This window comes from Cyphellophora europaea (genome assembly GCF_000365145.1).
Source record: "Cyphellophora europaea CBS 101466 unplaced genomic scaffold supercont1.1, whole genome shotgun sequence".
In the NCBI taxonomy this organism is placed as follows: domain Eukaryota; kingdom Fungi; phylum Ascomycota; class Eurotiomycetes; order Chaetothyriales; family Cyphellophoraceae; genus Cyphellophora; species Cyphellophora europaea.
The window spans coordinates 3,586,336-3,598,944 of record NW_008481797.1 but is presented as its reverse complement, the minus strand read 5'-3'; the positions used below and the strand labels follow the sequence as shown (position 1 = coordinate 3,598,944).

General features: G+C 56.3%; 5 protein-coding genes across 5 annotated transcripts; 3 read left to right on the top strand and 2 right to left on the bottom strand.

Annotated features, from left to right (window-relative positions):
- Positions 1-420: 420 nt before the first annotated feature.
- HMPREF1541_01387 (uncharacterized protein) lies at positions 421-1,356 on the top strand (the record flags this gene model as incomplete). The annotated part of the gene is made up of 1 exon (XM_008713686.1): positions 421-1,356. One exon carries the CDS (start codon positions 421-423, stop codon positions 1,354-1,356), a length of 936 nt encoding a protein of 311 aa, XP_008711908.1.
- A 1,077-nt stretch (positions 1,357-2,433) lies between these two features.
- On the top strand, positions 2,434-5,014 carry HMPREF1541_01386 (uncharacterized protein; the record flags this gene model as incomplete). Its single annotated transcript, XM_008713685.1, has 4 exons — positions 2,434-3,390; positions 3,505-3,696; positions 3,773-4,265; positions 4,563-5,014. 4 exons carry the CDS (start codon positions 2,434-2,436, stop codon positions 5,012-5,014), a joined length of 2,094 nt encoding a protein of 697 aa, XP_008711907.1.
- Positions 5,015-8,006: 2,992 nt separating this feature from the next.
- On the bottom strand, positions 8,007-8,759 carry HMPREF1541_01385 (uncharacterized protein; the record flags this gene model as incomplete). The annotated part of the gene is made up of 1 exon (XM_008713684.1): positions 8,007-8,759. The coding sequence occupies one exon, from the start codon at positions 8,757-8,759 to the stop codon at positions 8,007-8,009; it is 753 nt and encodes a 250-aa protein (XP_008711906.1).
- A 676-nt stretch (positions 8,760-9,435) lies between these two features.
- On the top strand, positions 9,436-9,879 carry HMPREF1541_01384 (uncharacterized protein; the record flags this gene model as incomplete). The annotated part of the gene is made up of 1 exon (XM_008713683.1): positions 9,436-9,879. The coding sequence occupies one exon, from the start codon at positions 9,436-9,438 to the stop codon at positions 9,877-9,879; it is 444 nt and encodes a 147-aa protein (XP_008711905.1).
- A 763-nt stretch (positions 9,880-10,642) lies between these two features.
- HMPREF1541_01383 (uncharacterized protein) lies at positions 10,643-12,571 on the bottom strand (the record flags this gene model as incomplete). The annotated part of the gene is made up of 1 exon (XM_008713682.1): positions 10,643-12,571. The coding sequence occupies one exon, from the start codon at positions 12,569-12,571 to the stop codon at positions 10,643-10,645; it is 1,929 nt and encodes a 642-aa protein (XP_008711904.1).
- Between the last annotated feature and the right edge of the window lie 38 nt (positions 12,572-12,609).

Sequence of the window (12,609 nt, the reverse complement as noted above, 5' to 3'; positions counted from 1 at the left end):
TCAAAAGCGGAGAATCCCACCAGTAGTGGGCCCGGTCCCAGGCACGGTTCGCGGGCCGGCGAGTTACGTTCGAGCTCATGCAGGAACAAGTGGGGCATCACTGCTAACCTCGGCTTGGCGGCTATAGCCTTCACAACTCAGCTGTGATGTTGTCGCCTTGTCGCCGCATCTGTAACAGCGCCAGTGAAAAGCGGCTGTCTGACCAAAGAACTAAACACCAGCTCACACGGAGAACAGACCCTCTTGAGATGTATGTTACTGTGCCAACACGACCTCTCACGCCGTCAACAGCGCCCCATGCGAGCATCGTCTCAAGAACTCCCCGAACATAAAGCAACGATGCCTCGTTAGAGCCCTGCATTCGCTAACCAAGTCGCGACTCTTCATCCCTTGTGTAAAGACTCCGAGGCTATCGTCACCATGGCTATCATTCGTGCCACACTTATCTCCGCCCTCGCCTCCCACATCCTCACCTGCACCGCCCACATGCAGATGTCCTGGCCCTATCCCCTCCGCAGCTCCCTCAACCCCGCCGTCCCAGAGTCCCTCAAGGACTACGACACGGCGAGTCCCCTCCTCCGAGATGGCACTGACTTTCTCTGCAAAGGCTACCAGAACAATGCTACTAATTCACAGGCATACGACATTACAGCAATTTATCAGGCCGGGAGCTCCTACAACATCACCCTTGCTGGTGGCGCAACACACTCAGGAGGCTCCTGCCAGATATCTCTCTCGTATGATAATGGAGCATCCTTCAAAGTCATCGAGTCCATTATCGGCGGTTGCCCTCTGTCTCTGACCTACGACTTTACCGTTCCAGACTTTGCTCCTTCATCCGACACAGCCCTGCTATCATGGTCCTGGTTCAACTTGATTGGTGAGTCAAACATGTATCAGGACTGTGCCCGGGTCCAGGTTGTGGGAGCTCAGATCCCTGCTGTGCAAAACCGTCGGAGAGCCCTAAGGTACGAGTCGCGGAGACAGACGGCGTTTGACAGCCTCCCGGATATGTTCGTCTGTGATGTTGGGAACGGCTGCAACACCATCGAGCGCCGCTCACTCGTTTTCCCGGATGCCGGAGCTTCAGTATCTTATGGGACCGATGCCACCACTCCCGAGCCTGGTCCAGGATTCACCCTCGCCAATTCGACTTCCGCCGGTATCACCAGCAGGGTAACATCGACCAATATTCCGCCGTTCCCACTGTTCAACACGACCTTTACCCATGGACCTACTGGAACCGGTTCCGCCACCATGGCCATTCCCACCAATTCCACTTCCGCGGTTTTCACCAATGCTTCCTCGCTGGCCATTCCAGTTCCTGGGACAGTCACGTCCACAGTCGCTGCCTGAGATGCACCTGCTGCAGATTTGCTTACGAGACCAGGGGATTCTCAGCCAGTGTTGATCCGAAGGCATCGTCTGAGCCGCGCACCAACACAATCGACATTCATCCCAGTAGGTTGCTAGGACTTCGCTTGCAGTACCAGCCACATGCGCCCCCTGCAGCCTTGCCTCGGGAGCCTCATCTGCATATGTCGTTGTGTTGGTGTGCGGCTTTGCGTTCGACCAAATCCAGCTTCTAGGCTCTCCAGACCGTTGATCTTGAGCGTGGGTAGCGGCACAACGTCTACAGACACGTGGAAATAGGCGCCGAGGAAGCGCGGAACCGATGCCGCAATCGGCGGAGGCGACCGAGGAATGTTGTTGACGACCGGTACAAACCAAATAGACTCGTCACTCGCGTGATATAGGGCACCAAGGAATGCTTTCGCCGGAGCAAAATAGATCGGTCTCATACCCTGGGGCACGACAGTGGCGTAAGGACGGATATTCATCGGGGGCGTTTTGGCCGTGAATGAGGATCAAAATATTCCTACCTCCTGGCCTGTTGAGATCTGCGTCGATCGTCATCTTTGTTCCTCCAGTGCCGGTGGCTGTTGTGCACACCTCCGTCAGCAGGAATGCTCGGAGAATATCAGTTTCCCGGGTGAAGCCTCAGGGAACGCCTCTCAAACTCAAATACACGATGCAGGGCAACCATTGACTGGGCCAGATGCCATTAGCCTCTTGCAAGACCCAAATGACCCGGATCCAAACAATAGAACTAAAACCTTGCTCTGACATACCGCTGGGCGATCTTAACTTACAGCCCCAATCTCACTTAGTGCAGTGTTTGATCATAGCCTGACAGTACATCGGGCCCCTCCATAGCCGGCGCGGCGTTGTTGGCCTGTCAACCACCCCGTTGGACTGCTCACTGAGTGGGTGCGTGGTGTACGTACAGAAGTGTGCGCGGCAAATGCTCCAGCGATGGCGTCCTCAAGTACGTCTATGACAATGCTCTTGCTCTTTTGATTCCCCTCGGTAATCTTGCAATCTTTCATCGTCGCGCACCAGGTGGAACAGCACTGCAGCTGGATCGCGAGAATGCCTTCATTGTTGTCATTAAGCCTATTGGCCCTAATCTCTAGTATAATACCCAGTACCACATCCGCACCGACGAAACGACAGTTCAGTCCCGGGGGTAGACGAGACGGAGCTGCTGGAAATGGGAGATGGATCTGGGGACCGCCGTCGTTTGAACCGGCCCATTGGGGCGGACCACCGAACATCGATAACCCAGCGGCAGACGGTCCCGAGATCGTGTCAGCGCCAGCGCCAGCGCCAGCGCCAGCACCAGCACCAGCACCAGAACCAGAGCCAGTCCCAGTACCGGCGGACACAGCGACCGTAGCCGCACCAGCTCTTGTTCCTCCACCCACGGAGTCAGCCATCCCAACGATCCCTCCACCGGACCCGATACCAGACGACAGCATTCCCCCTCCGCCCGCTTCCGATCCACCAGCAGCAGCAACGATAGCTACCATCTTGACCTCAGTACCGGCCGCAGCAGCGACAGACGCGCCGGGAAACACCGACACACTCCCCCTCTCCCCTGAAACTGACTTGACCGCAACGCTAACGGATGCCGCAGGACAAACCGATACCGTAGGCGATGTCATCACCGCGACATCACCGGCCGAATTCTATACCGCAAGCATGCCACCAACAGTACCCGACGCAGACGTGGCGCCCTTTCCCAACGCCTCAAGCCCGGCTCCTGCAGCCCAGGAGTCCGATCCAGCAGCGCCGAACGGCCAGCCTGACGTCCCTGCCTCATCCGACGATGGCAACTCGACGATCCCCCCACCAGCAGATGCGCAACCAGCGCCGACGATCCCAGAGCCAGCACCGGGGCCTGGGCCTGGCACGGATGTCACAGTTGGGCCCGGCAACACGCTGAACGGGACCGTGCCAGGAAATGTCCCGCCCACCTCACCGCCGCAATCAACGCCCGGCTTGAATGTCGAGCTAGTAAACAATTTTGGATCTGACGGAATCAACGTGAGTTTCTCCTATCCTACCCAGCCTCGCCTACTTTCCTTTGCCGCATCCGTTTTGCGTTGTGTGGCCGATCGATGTCAGTCCGTTACTGACCTTCGCCTGCTTCTCTTTCAGATCTACATCACGGCCAAAGACGAAGAAGGACACGTGATGCTGCTGACGCCGGCGCAAAGCTGGTTGTATCCGACCTCGGGATCCTCCACCATCCCGGAACCCATCACCGACGACATCACCATCCCGCTGGGCTCGCCCGGCAGCACCACGACCCTCAACCTCCCTGGCTATTTCAACTCGGGCCGAATCTACGTAAGTGACCTACCTCGATGGGATGATGGGGAGGGGGTGGGAGTCCGAAACTAAACTAACATGCCCTCCTCTCTAGTTCGCAGCCGGCACCCTCCGCTTCTACACGCTCCTGAACCCCGAAGGCGTGACGCTCGTGGCCCCGGACCCCCAGAACCCGAGCGACTCGTCCTCGTCGATCCTCTGGTCCTTCGTCGAGATGACCTACTCCAGCGTGGCGGGGCTCTTCGCCAATCTGTCCTTTGTCGACTTCGTCGGCCTCGCCGCGGGCATGTCCCTGACCACCACTTCAGGCCAGACACAGACCGTCGCGGGCACCAGCCCGGGGAGCATGGGGAATGTGTGTAGCGCGCTGGAGGCGCGCGCCGGGACGGACGGGGTGCCGTGGGATCAGCTGTGCGTGTATCGCGGCGATGAGGTGTTGCGGGTGGATGCGCCGGGGAAGTATATTGCGGCGGTGGATGGGGGCGCGTTCCGGAGTTACTGGGATGCGTATGTGACGAGCGTGTGGGAGAAGTATGCGAGTGAGACGCTGTACATTGACACGCAGACGGATCTGGGTGTGGTGGAGTGTTCGACTTCGACCGGCAAGTACCAACCTTTCCTTTTCCTTTGCACCTTTAACTGGTACATTGTCTGCTGGTTCTGCGAAGGGGAAACAGTCTCATGCGGACGGTTCAAGTGGCCCAAGCTCCTAACTTCGATGGGTTGTGGCCGAAGCTGGCTTCCACGACCGGCCTCACGCCGCACTCCCAAGCCAGGCACATCGCTCGGGTTGCAATGACCTACCTTTGCCCCCCATCATCCCCCCTAAAAACGCCTCAAGACCTACCTCAGCAACATCCCTACTAACAAACCTTGTCCAACAGGCTCCCTCTCCTGCGCCGGCGCCTCCCGCCCCCTCCCGCCTCCCCTCTCCAGCACGAACCCCGACTCGGCCCTCGACATCTTCTCGTGCGCCGGCATCTTCAGCACGACCTCTTCCGACAACGCCGTCGACCTAGCCGTGCTCCCGCGCGTCTGCGCCGCTTTGAATCGCAGCACTTTCTTGCTCGCCAGGGGAAACACGCAGCCGTCGGCTGAGGTGACGACGGCGGATTATTACTACGGTGGTGGTGGTGGTGGTAATGGCACAGTGGGGCAGGGGGCGACGAATTGGTACAGCGCGGCGGTGCATGCGGCGCAGAGTGATGGGAGGGGGTATGCGTTTGCGTACGATGATGTGGCGCCGTTTGGAGGGGTGGATGCGAGCGGGACGGTGGCGGTTGGGGGTGGTGGGGTGGAGAGTTGGAAAGTATTCGTGGGGGGGATGGCGTCCTGAAGGGGTTCACCCTAAGAGTTGCGAGTGGTTCGGGGGCGTCACTGTCACCGTCACCTGGCAGGCAATGGATGGGGACTGGCATATTGGGGAGGAGGGCACCTAGGGTCAGGGTCAGATGGGATGGGATTGGGGTAATGATTTGGAGGTGGTGCCTGGACCAGGAAGGCAGCCCCCCCGGAGGAGGGCAAGGAAACGAGTCACGACGAACGAAAAATGTGTTATGTGTAATGTATTGTAAGGTCGTAATGGGGGTCATGGATGTCATGTTTTGAACGATACCGGCTAGATAGAACTGATAGATTTCCGATACATGGGTAGATAGACTGGACACGCATGGACAGGGACTCGGACCTGGAATGGGCGGAATTGCAAATGGCGACGACTGGAAATGAGATTGGAGTTCAACCAGACCAAGCTGAGAGTGAACATATAAAGCGATAGGCTAGGAAGGGACAGGGTACTCAGTCACTGTAGCTGGAGCACATGCCGATGTATGTCAATAATGGACCTTTAGGACTCCATGAGTGAGCTGGCAGTCTCCAGCGACCAAGAACATGACTTCATTCGATGCGCTTTTCGGTGCAATGGAGACTGGAACAGGAAAGTTGTCTACAGTGTCGAGCACCATTGGCTTGCGCGTGCTTGTGGCTTATGGCTTGTTCCATGGCACGATACTGTAGGAAACCCAGCGCTACACAGCAAGTAGCCATTGGCTTGTTTCAACCTGATGTGGTGTGGTCCGCGTCCGCGACGGGGCTTGATGTTGCTTGTTTCGGTGTCCAGGCAAAGCAATTAAATTATTGGGGGGATGAGTCTCACGGATGCCACGGGTACTACGGAGAGGCAGCCCACAGGCGCGGGTGGTTCCGAAACGGCTGAGTCTTCTCACGTCGTCCATTGCTCCCCGGACAACCTTGGTGGTCAGAGCTAGACAGCGACAAGGTACAAGGTTGCGAAGTGATGCAGCTAGACATTTCCGCTAGCAGTAGCGATGCAAGAGGCTTGGCTCGTGTCGGATACCAAAGCTAACTTTGGGTGATGAGCTGACAAGGATGGCCTGATAGGTCTTGTGAACGATGACCAAGGCTGGCTCGTGTGATATCCTTAAGGCTAGGGCCGGCGCGTCCTTGACCTAAAATCTGAGCTTGCGGTGCCCCCGTCCAGCTCGTGGGTGGAACGACATTCCGTGTCGGCCTGACTAGTCGGAGGGTGTGGATACACGCTGTCAGGAACCTGCGCAAGGGTGAAGTCAGAGGCACAACTAAGAGCAAAGGCCCATCGGCCATCTTAAGGAGTAAGTTCGGGTGAACGGTTCTTTCCAGATCTAGTGCTTAGTGGCTACAGAGTACTTGAGTAAAGTACTCCGTACATGAGACACTCCGTAAGCCAAGGACCGATGCCCCAGAAAATCGGAGGTGCGGTATGTCGTGCGTGAAACCCCTCCTAGGACACGTTTGGTGTAACCATGAGACGCCTCGCTCGGTACGGAGAGGACGGCGGCTTGGGTCTGCACCGCCAGTTGGTTTCGCATAGATTCGCGACTGCGATGGAAATGCAATTCCAGCGTGCCAGCATGCCAGCAAGCCGCCCGTTCTACCCAGTATATGCCTCTGACAGATGCATGGACAGTCTGGCAGTCTGGTGACTTGTCGATAGCTGGAAGATGGCCCCGTATTCTAGGAGATCAAACTGCCCGGTCGATGTGGTTCTTCAGGATTTGCGTTGGTCACAAGATTGATAGCGAGGGGTTCGTGTTTGCGGCTCCGCATGATGGTGACTGCCAGCGAGATGCCCATGTGACCGACTATGTGCGAGTCGCACCTGCCCGCATATTTTTCTTTCACTGTAGGCCATCTGCCAGTCCAGCTTCTTACCGGTGAGAAAAGTGGTGTAGTGGTCGGGACTAGATCGTGGGCCGGACAGTCGAGCTGAATAATGCTGGACGGACGACGGTGCAGAGCAATCGAAGATGGCCGGCCGGGGCTTGGAGCTGGTTATTGGCCAGGGTCATTGTCCCGGCGGCTAGAAATGAATAGTACGGAGTACTGGTAGGGCAGGGCAAACCATTAGCATCCGTGCCGCGTCCATGACCTCAGACGCCGACGTGTGCATATCCGCAATCGCGACCGCAGGTGTCCATGTCAAAATGTCAGCTGCCATGTTGGCATTCTTCAGCGAAATGAGCATTGATAGTGAAAGGTTAGTTCCTGACAGCCCTAAACCTTGTGCTCCAAAGGCGGACCAAGGTTCAGCCTGTGGGGGGCTTCGGCGACCCTTAGCAGGCTGTAACAAGTACGGTGTAGGTTGTGGCAAAGTCCAAGCGTACGAAGTTTCCGACTTTCGACTTAGACTTTCTGGCCGTCTGGCCGTCGAGTCAGTGCGAATGCGATGACTCGAATGCCCTGGAGACTTGTGAGCAATCAATGGTACATGTACTCCGTACTCAATCTCGTGTTGACGCGTGGCTTTTGATTTTGTACCCTGCCGCACGACGATCCTGGGAGCGGGACAGTGAAGCATGGCCCTCGCACGGAGTTATGCAGGGCTCAAGGGTTCGTCGTACGACATTAGAGACCACTTGACAGGCGGGTTAGCCCTACTAGCCGGGTTGGGTGGCGATGTTGCCGTTCCGACCCAAGTCGTCGAAAGTGCAAAAAGACAGGCCTCGCGGGCCCCGCCTGTGGTACCTAGCGTTTGCCGAGTACGAGCTATGATGTAGCAACGGTTCGCTGAGAGCTACGGGAAAATGCCGTTCTTCAAGAAACCGCCAATTCAACAATGGACACACGGCATGGAACATGGAAGATGGGAGATGGCACAAGGTCGGGACTGTTCTACCTTGGCAAACTGTAATTGTTGTACAGGTGGATGGCGAGGGATAACCCTGCAGCGGGCTCGCAGCAGGCTCGCAGCAGGCTCGGTCGCACTAATGATTTTACACACCGCGCTGCACAAAGTAGTGGTATTTGCTCGGGCGGAACATGTCCACCTCTTACCAGCCCTGTTTTCTCATCTTCCTGACTCGAGCGCACTCCGCAATGAAGCCCTCTTTGAACAGCTTGCGCCATCGCTCGATCCGTAGATTCTTTTTGAGCTGGCCTCTGCGCACATGGAACCGCTGGCGTTGCGTGTCAATCTTGACTCGGTTCTGTCGAACATTGGACTCCATCCTCTGGAAAGCCCTGGTCACATCGACACTTCCACCTACCACTTCGGTCTTGCCAATGGATGGACTGAGCCGCAACACTGGCCCATGTTCTTTCTGCCGCTGATACTGCGTGTATCCATAGTCGGCACGCTGAAAACTCGTCGTTAGCTTAGGATCGGGGTCGGGAAGAATTGTGTTCAGCCAGTGGGCCGACTTCTGTCGTTGTTCCCGTCTTGCATTCATCTGGTCCATCCCGCTGAACCTTTTGCTGTTGGTCTCCGCATCTGTGACAGTACTGTGAGGCCTGCCAGCAGGGGGGCCCATGATGCCATCGAGCGCTCGGTCTGCCAGTTCGGCAATACTTGGACGTTGTTGCTGAGCAGCTGCCGGCGTTGGTGTTGGCGCTTGCTTGTCCATGTCGCCAACAATCTGCGCGAGGTCTGTAGTCCCAAAGTGCATGCTGAGTATTGGCTGTACCTCCTTCTGCAACGACTTGAGCAGAGGATCGAACGACTCCGCGTGAGCTCCAGGAGCCAGCATCGCAGTGTCCGCCCGAGTCACCGCCGTGAAGATGTAATTGTATGACCTCGAGTGCATGATCTTGGGGTCCGCCAGTCGATAGCCATCGATGATTTTCTGCAGGGTATCGATGTAGCTCTGCAATGCCTGCCTGGGTGTGTCTCGCGGGGGCGAGGCCGCAGCAGGTCGATTACCAATGATGCTTCTCGCGGGGTCTGTCGTTTGATCGAGCCGTCGTAGAGACGAGGATGAGAATGACCGGGCTGCGCGTGGCACCGAATGAGGGATGTGTTGTAGAGCTCGCGATGCCGCTGTCAGCCTGGATGTAGAGACCGTGCAGTCGCACCGTGCAGCCCGTGTGAGTGCAATGACAAATCTACGCTGCAACACGTGCGAGACTTCCATGGCCGCAGTTCGTTGCAGCACTGAAGAACTGGGGGTGCTGATGGGCGCGTCGGTTCGACGATGGCAGATGCAAACTGCGTTGGAAGCGAGGTTGGAATTTCCAGCTATGAACTATCTGACCAATCAGGTGTGCCGTACTTGCGACCATCGCAGCCTCGTGGCCTGAAAGCCTGGAAGCGTGGCAGCCTGGCAGCCTCGTAACAGGGTTTGTATTCCCGACGGTAGCCTAATATGTCCCGTCCTGTCAAAGTCGGGCCCAACTGGTAGCCTTACATAAATCCGTTTCCGCCCTCACACCATTTGGACCGCTTTTCCTGCAAGCGAGCAGACAAATCCGGTCACGTACAGAATGGCCGCCGCCAGTGCAATCAACATCGGCAATCTGGCCCGCATCACTCCAACTGATCTTGCAGCACTCCTACTTGACCCAGCCTGTGCAGCCAAAGTTGTCGTCGTCGACGTCCGCGACTCCGACCATCTAGGCGGTCACATCAAAGGCTCGATCTGGGTCCCCACCGCGGAGCTCGATGCCCGCATCCCCGAGCTGATGCGCATGCACCAAGACAAGGATACCATTGTTTTCCACTGCATGCTGAGCCAGCAGCGTGGGCCGGCGAGCGCCATAAAGTTTGCGCGAGCATTGGAAGCAGCTGCAAACAAGGGACAGGCCCAGCAGACGACCGCACAACGACCGGCGGTGTGCGTGTTGGAGGGAGGCTTTGGAATGTGGCAGGCCCGCTATGGTTCAGATGAGCGGCTAACCGATGCGTACGTCAAGGATCTTTGGGATTAGACTTTCATCCTTTGGGACTTCAAAGGGGTTTGCCGGCACGCACCTTACAGTATGTTGATGTTCCATGGGGCATCCAATAGCAGCTTACGAGTACATCTGTCGCACCTGACTCAGGTATCTCGATGAGGTCAAGGTGGGCTAGCCGGGTTCTATGACTGGCACCAAGGTACCAAGGCTGCATATTCAGCTTCCATCCTCTCGACGGGCCTGCATCACGCCCAGCCGGAGAGGCTCTGCGGAGGGCGGATTTTTTTTTTTGGCTTTTTTGGCTTTTTCGGCTTTCTCGATATTTCAGAGAAAAGGGCTGCGATGATGCTAGGGGTACATCGCTCCCAGGGTGGATTTTCGTAAGAGAACAAGGGATCTCCTGCCAAAGTTTAACGGAAGGAAATAGTCCAAACATCCGGAAGACAGCATTTGAGGTCGTAATGGCCAGCATGTCAACACCAAAGCTCTGATTCGTGGCAAGGTCCTGCTGACGAACAATGCGATGCAGATTCGCCTCCGCGCCAGGAGCCTCGCTTCGCATGTCTTGTTTATCTTAAAGTACTACGTAGAAGACCGGTTTTCGAATGCACTGAGTATGACGTATCATGATTTCAGGAGGCCAATACGAACGCCATCCGCCCGCTTCTCTTACTTGGTGCCCGTCGTTCACGCTGGTCCCTGAAAAGTACTCCCGAAATGAGACCTAATAGTCGGCTTCACCGTAGTCAACGGTGATAATAATGACGCTGCTCATGGCATCATGTCGATCAAGTGTTCACAGCCGGCTCGATGCTGGCGGTGAGAGTTGTGGCGAGTCTTGTGCCGACGAAGCGGACGACAACGATTGGGGTTGATTATTGAGCATGGCTTCCCGCCTCCAAAGCGTCTCGAATTCAAGGTCGTAGTGACGCTGCACTCGTTGGGCTTCGTCCTCATGCCCCATGTGACGTAGCACATCGTTGAGGGAGCACATTGCAGCCTTTGTCTCGGGGCTAAAGGCAGATAGCAGCCGCAGGCGGCCCTCGTAAACCTCTCGCCGATGACGTTCTGCTGGCACCAGATAGCCCAGCCGCTCTTCTTCCGTAGCAAGACGGTCCACGATCAAGAGTCTATAGGCCTGCAAAGGCCGTGCAGGGTCGTCGAACCGAACCAAGACGTCTTCAAAGATCGAGTGTGCTTGCTCGTGATAACCATTTTCTGCAAAGCCTCGACCTAGAACGACCAAGCAGTTTATGGTCATCAGATTGCGCGGCCCCATCGCCTTTTCCGACAGTGTCAGGCATTTCTCGAGTATTGTTCGTGCATTCGACCATTCATTTGGCCGCATAAGTGCATGCCATGCCCGATAGTATTCGTTGACGAGGATATTCGGATGATCTGGTCCATAAAGCTGAATCAAACGGTCTGTGCCATGTGCAAAGTGCGATCCGTGGAATTCCATACCAGTCTTGTCATCGTTGCAAAACGCCAGCATGTATCGAAATGGCGTGGACAGAGGAAAGCCGTAGTCTCGACATGTGTCAAGAACCTGGCAGCACTCGAATACGAAGTCCTTGAGAAGATTAGCCTTGTCGTTGGATGCAAGCACTGTAGTCATCCAATTTAACAATGGCAAGACATATTGGTTTTCCGGATTCGCCGTTAGAATGTATCTGAAGCGTTCCATCGCCGCCGTCCTGGAGAAGGCAAAGGACTCTGGAACATTGGCTGGAGGGAAGCAGGCGAGGAAAAAGGGTGCGGCACACTCAGTGGCCATGCGGCGTCGCTGGCGCTCCGATGGCGGCGGTAGCATGCGGCTAGCCGTAGGTGTCATCAAAGGCCCTTGAGTTGGCGTGCTCGAATTGTCCAATGAAAGTGCATCAAAGTCGGCATTGAAGTCGTAGGAGTCTTTGTCATCGCCAACTACCATCGGCTGCTGTAATCGCTCAGGTACCAACTTCACGCCGGCCAAGCTCAGACTATCTGGTCTTGATGCTGGGGCAGGGGCATATGCTGGAAGCCTTGGAGCATCTTCACGAGATGCCTGTCGAGAAGGGGGCCCAGGGCGAGGCAATGCAGTAGTAACCTGCGGGTAATTCCAGGCCACCGACGGTGGTGCGTTTCGCGGTCCATTTGGACCGGACAAGCCTTGCGGTGCATCCCCGGCCAGACCATTCGAGGTGGAAGGAATCTGAGACAGGTGGTGTTCCGCAAATTGATGTGGAGGTCCTGGGGCACTTGAAGTTGACTCAGGGAACGGCACCGCGGGGACATGATCGTCACTAGCTGGACCAACGACGGCGTGCTCAACGATAGCCTGAATGCTGGATTGCTGCAGTACGTCTTTGGCCTGTTCGAGGGTGATAGGCTGTAGACAATGTGGTCTGCGGAGCTGCCTGGTGATTTGAGCTGGGGTTCGCTTAAAGATCTGAAAACCTGAGGGGCCGATGAAATGCACGCTGGTGCCACGGCGCTGGAAGTCCTCGGCGACGATGCTCATAGCCTGGTACTTCTGCATGCAGATTTTTTTGGGATGGACGGCCATGTTGCGAATTCGGTCCTTGTACATACGCAGAGTGGCATAAAAGCCAGACTCCTGGTGTATGACACGCTGTGTGTCTTCGAGAGTGTATCTCTGGCCGTAATAGAGCTCACAAATGCGTGGGAGATGAGCTGCCCACTCGGCATCGGAAGGTCGCCTCACGGCGGCTGGAATTGAAGTCATCGTTACTGATGACTGACGGGACCATTCTACCGTAAGCC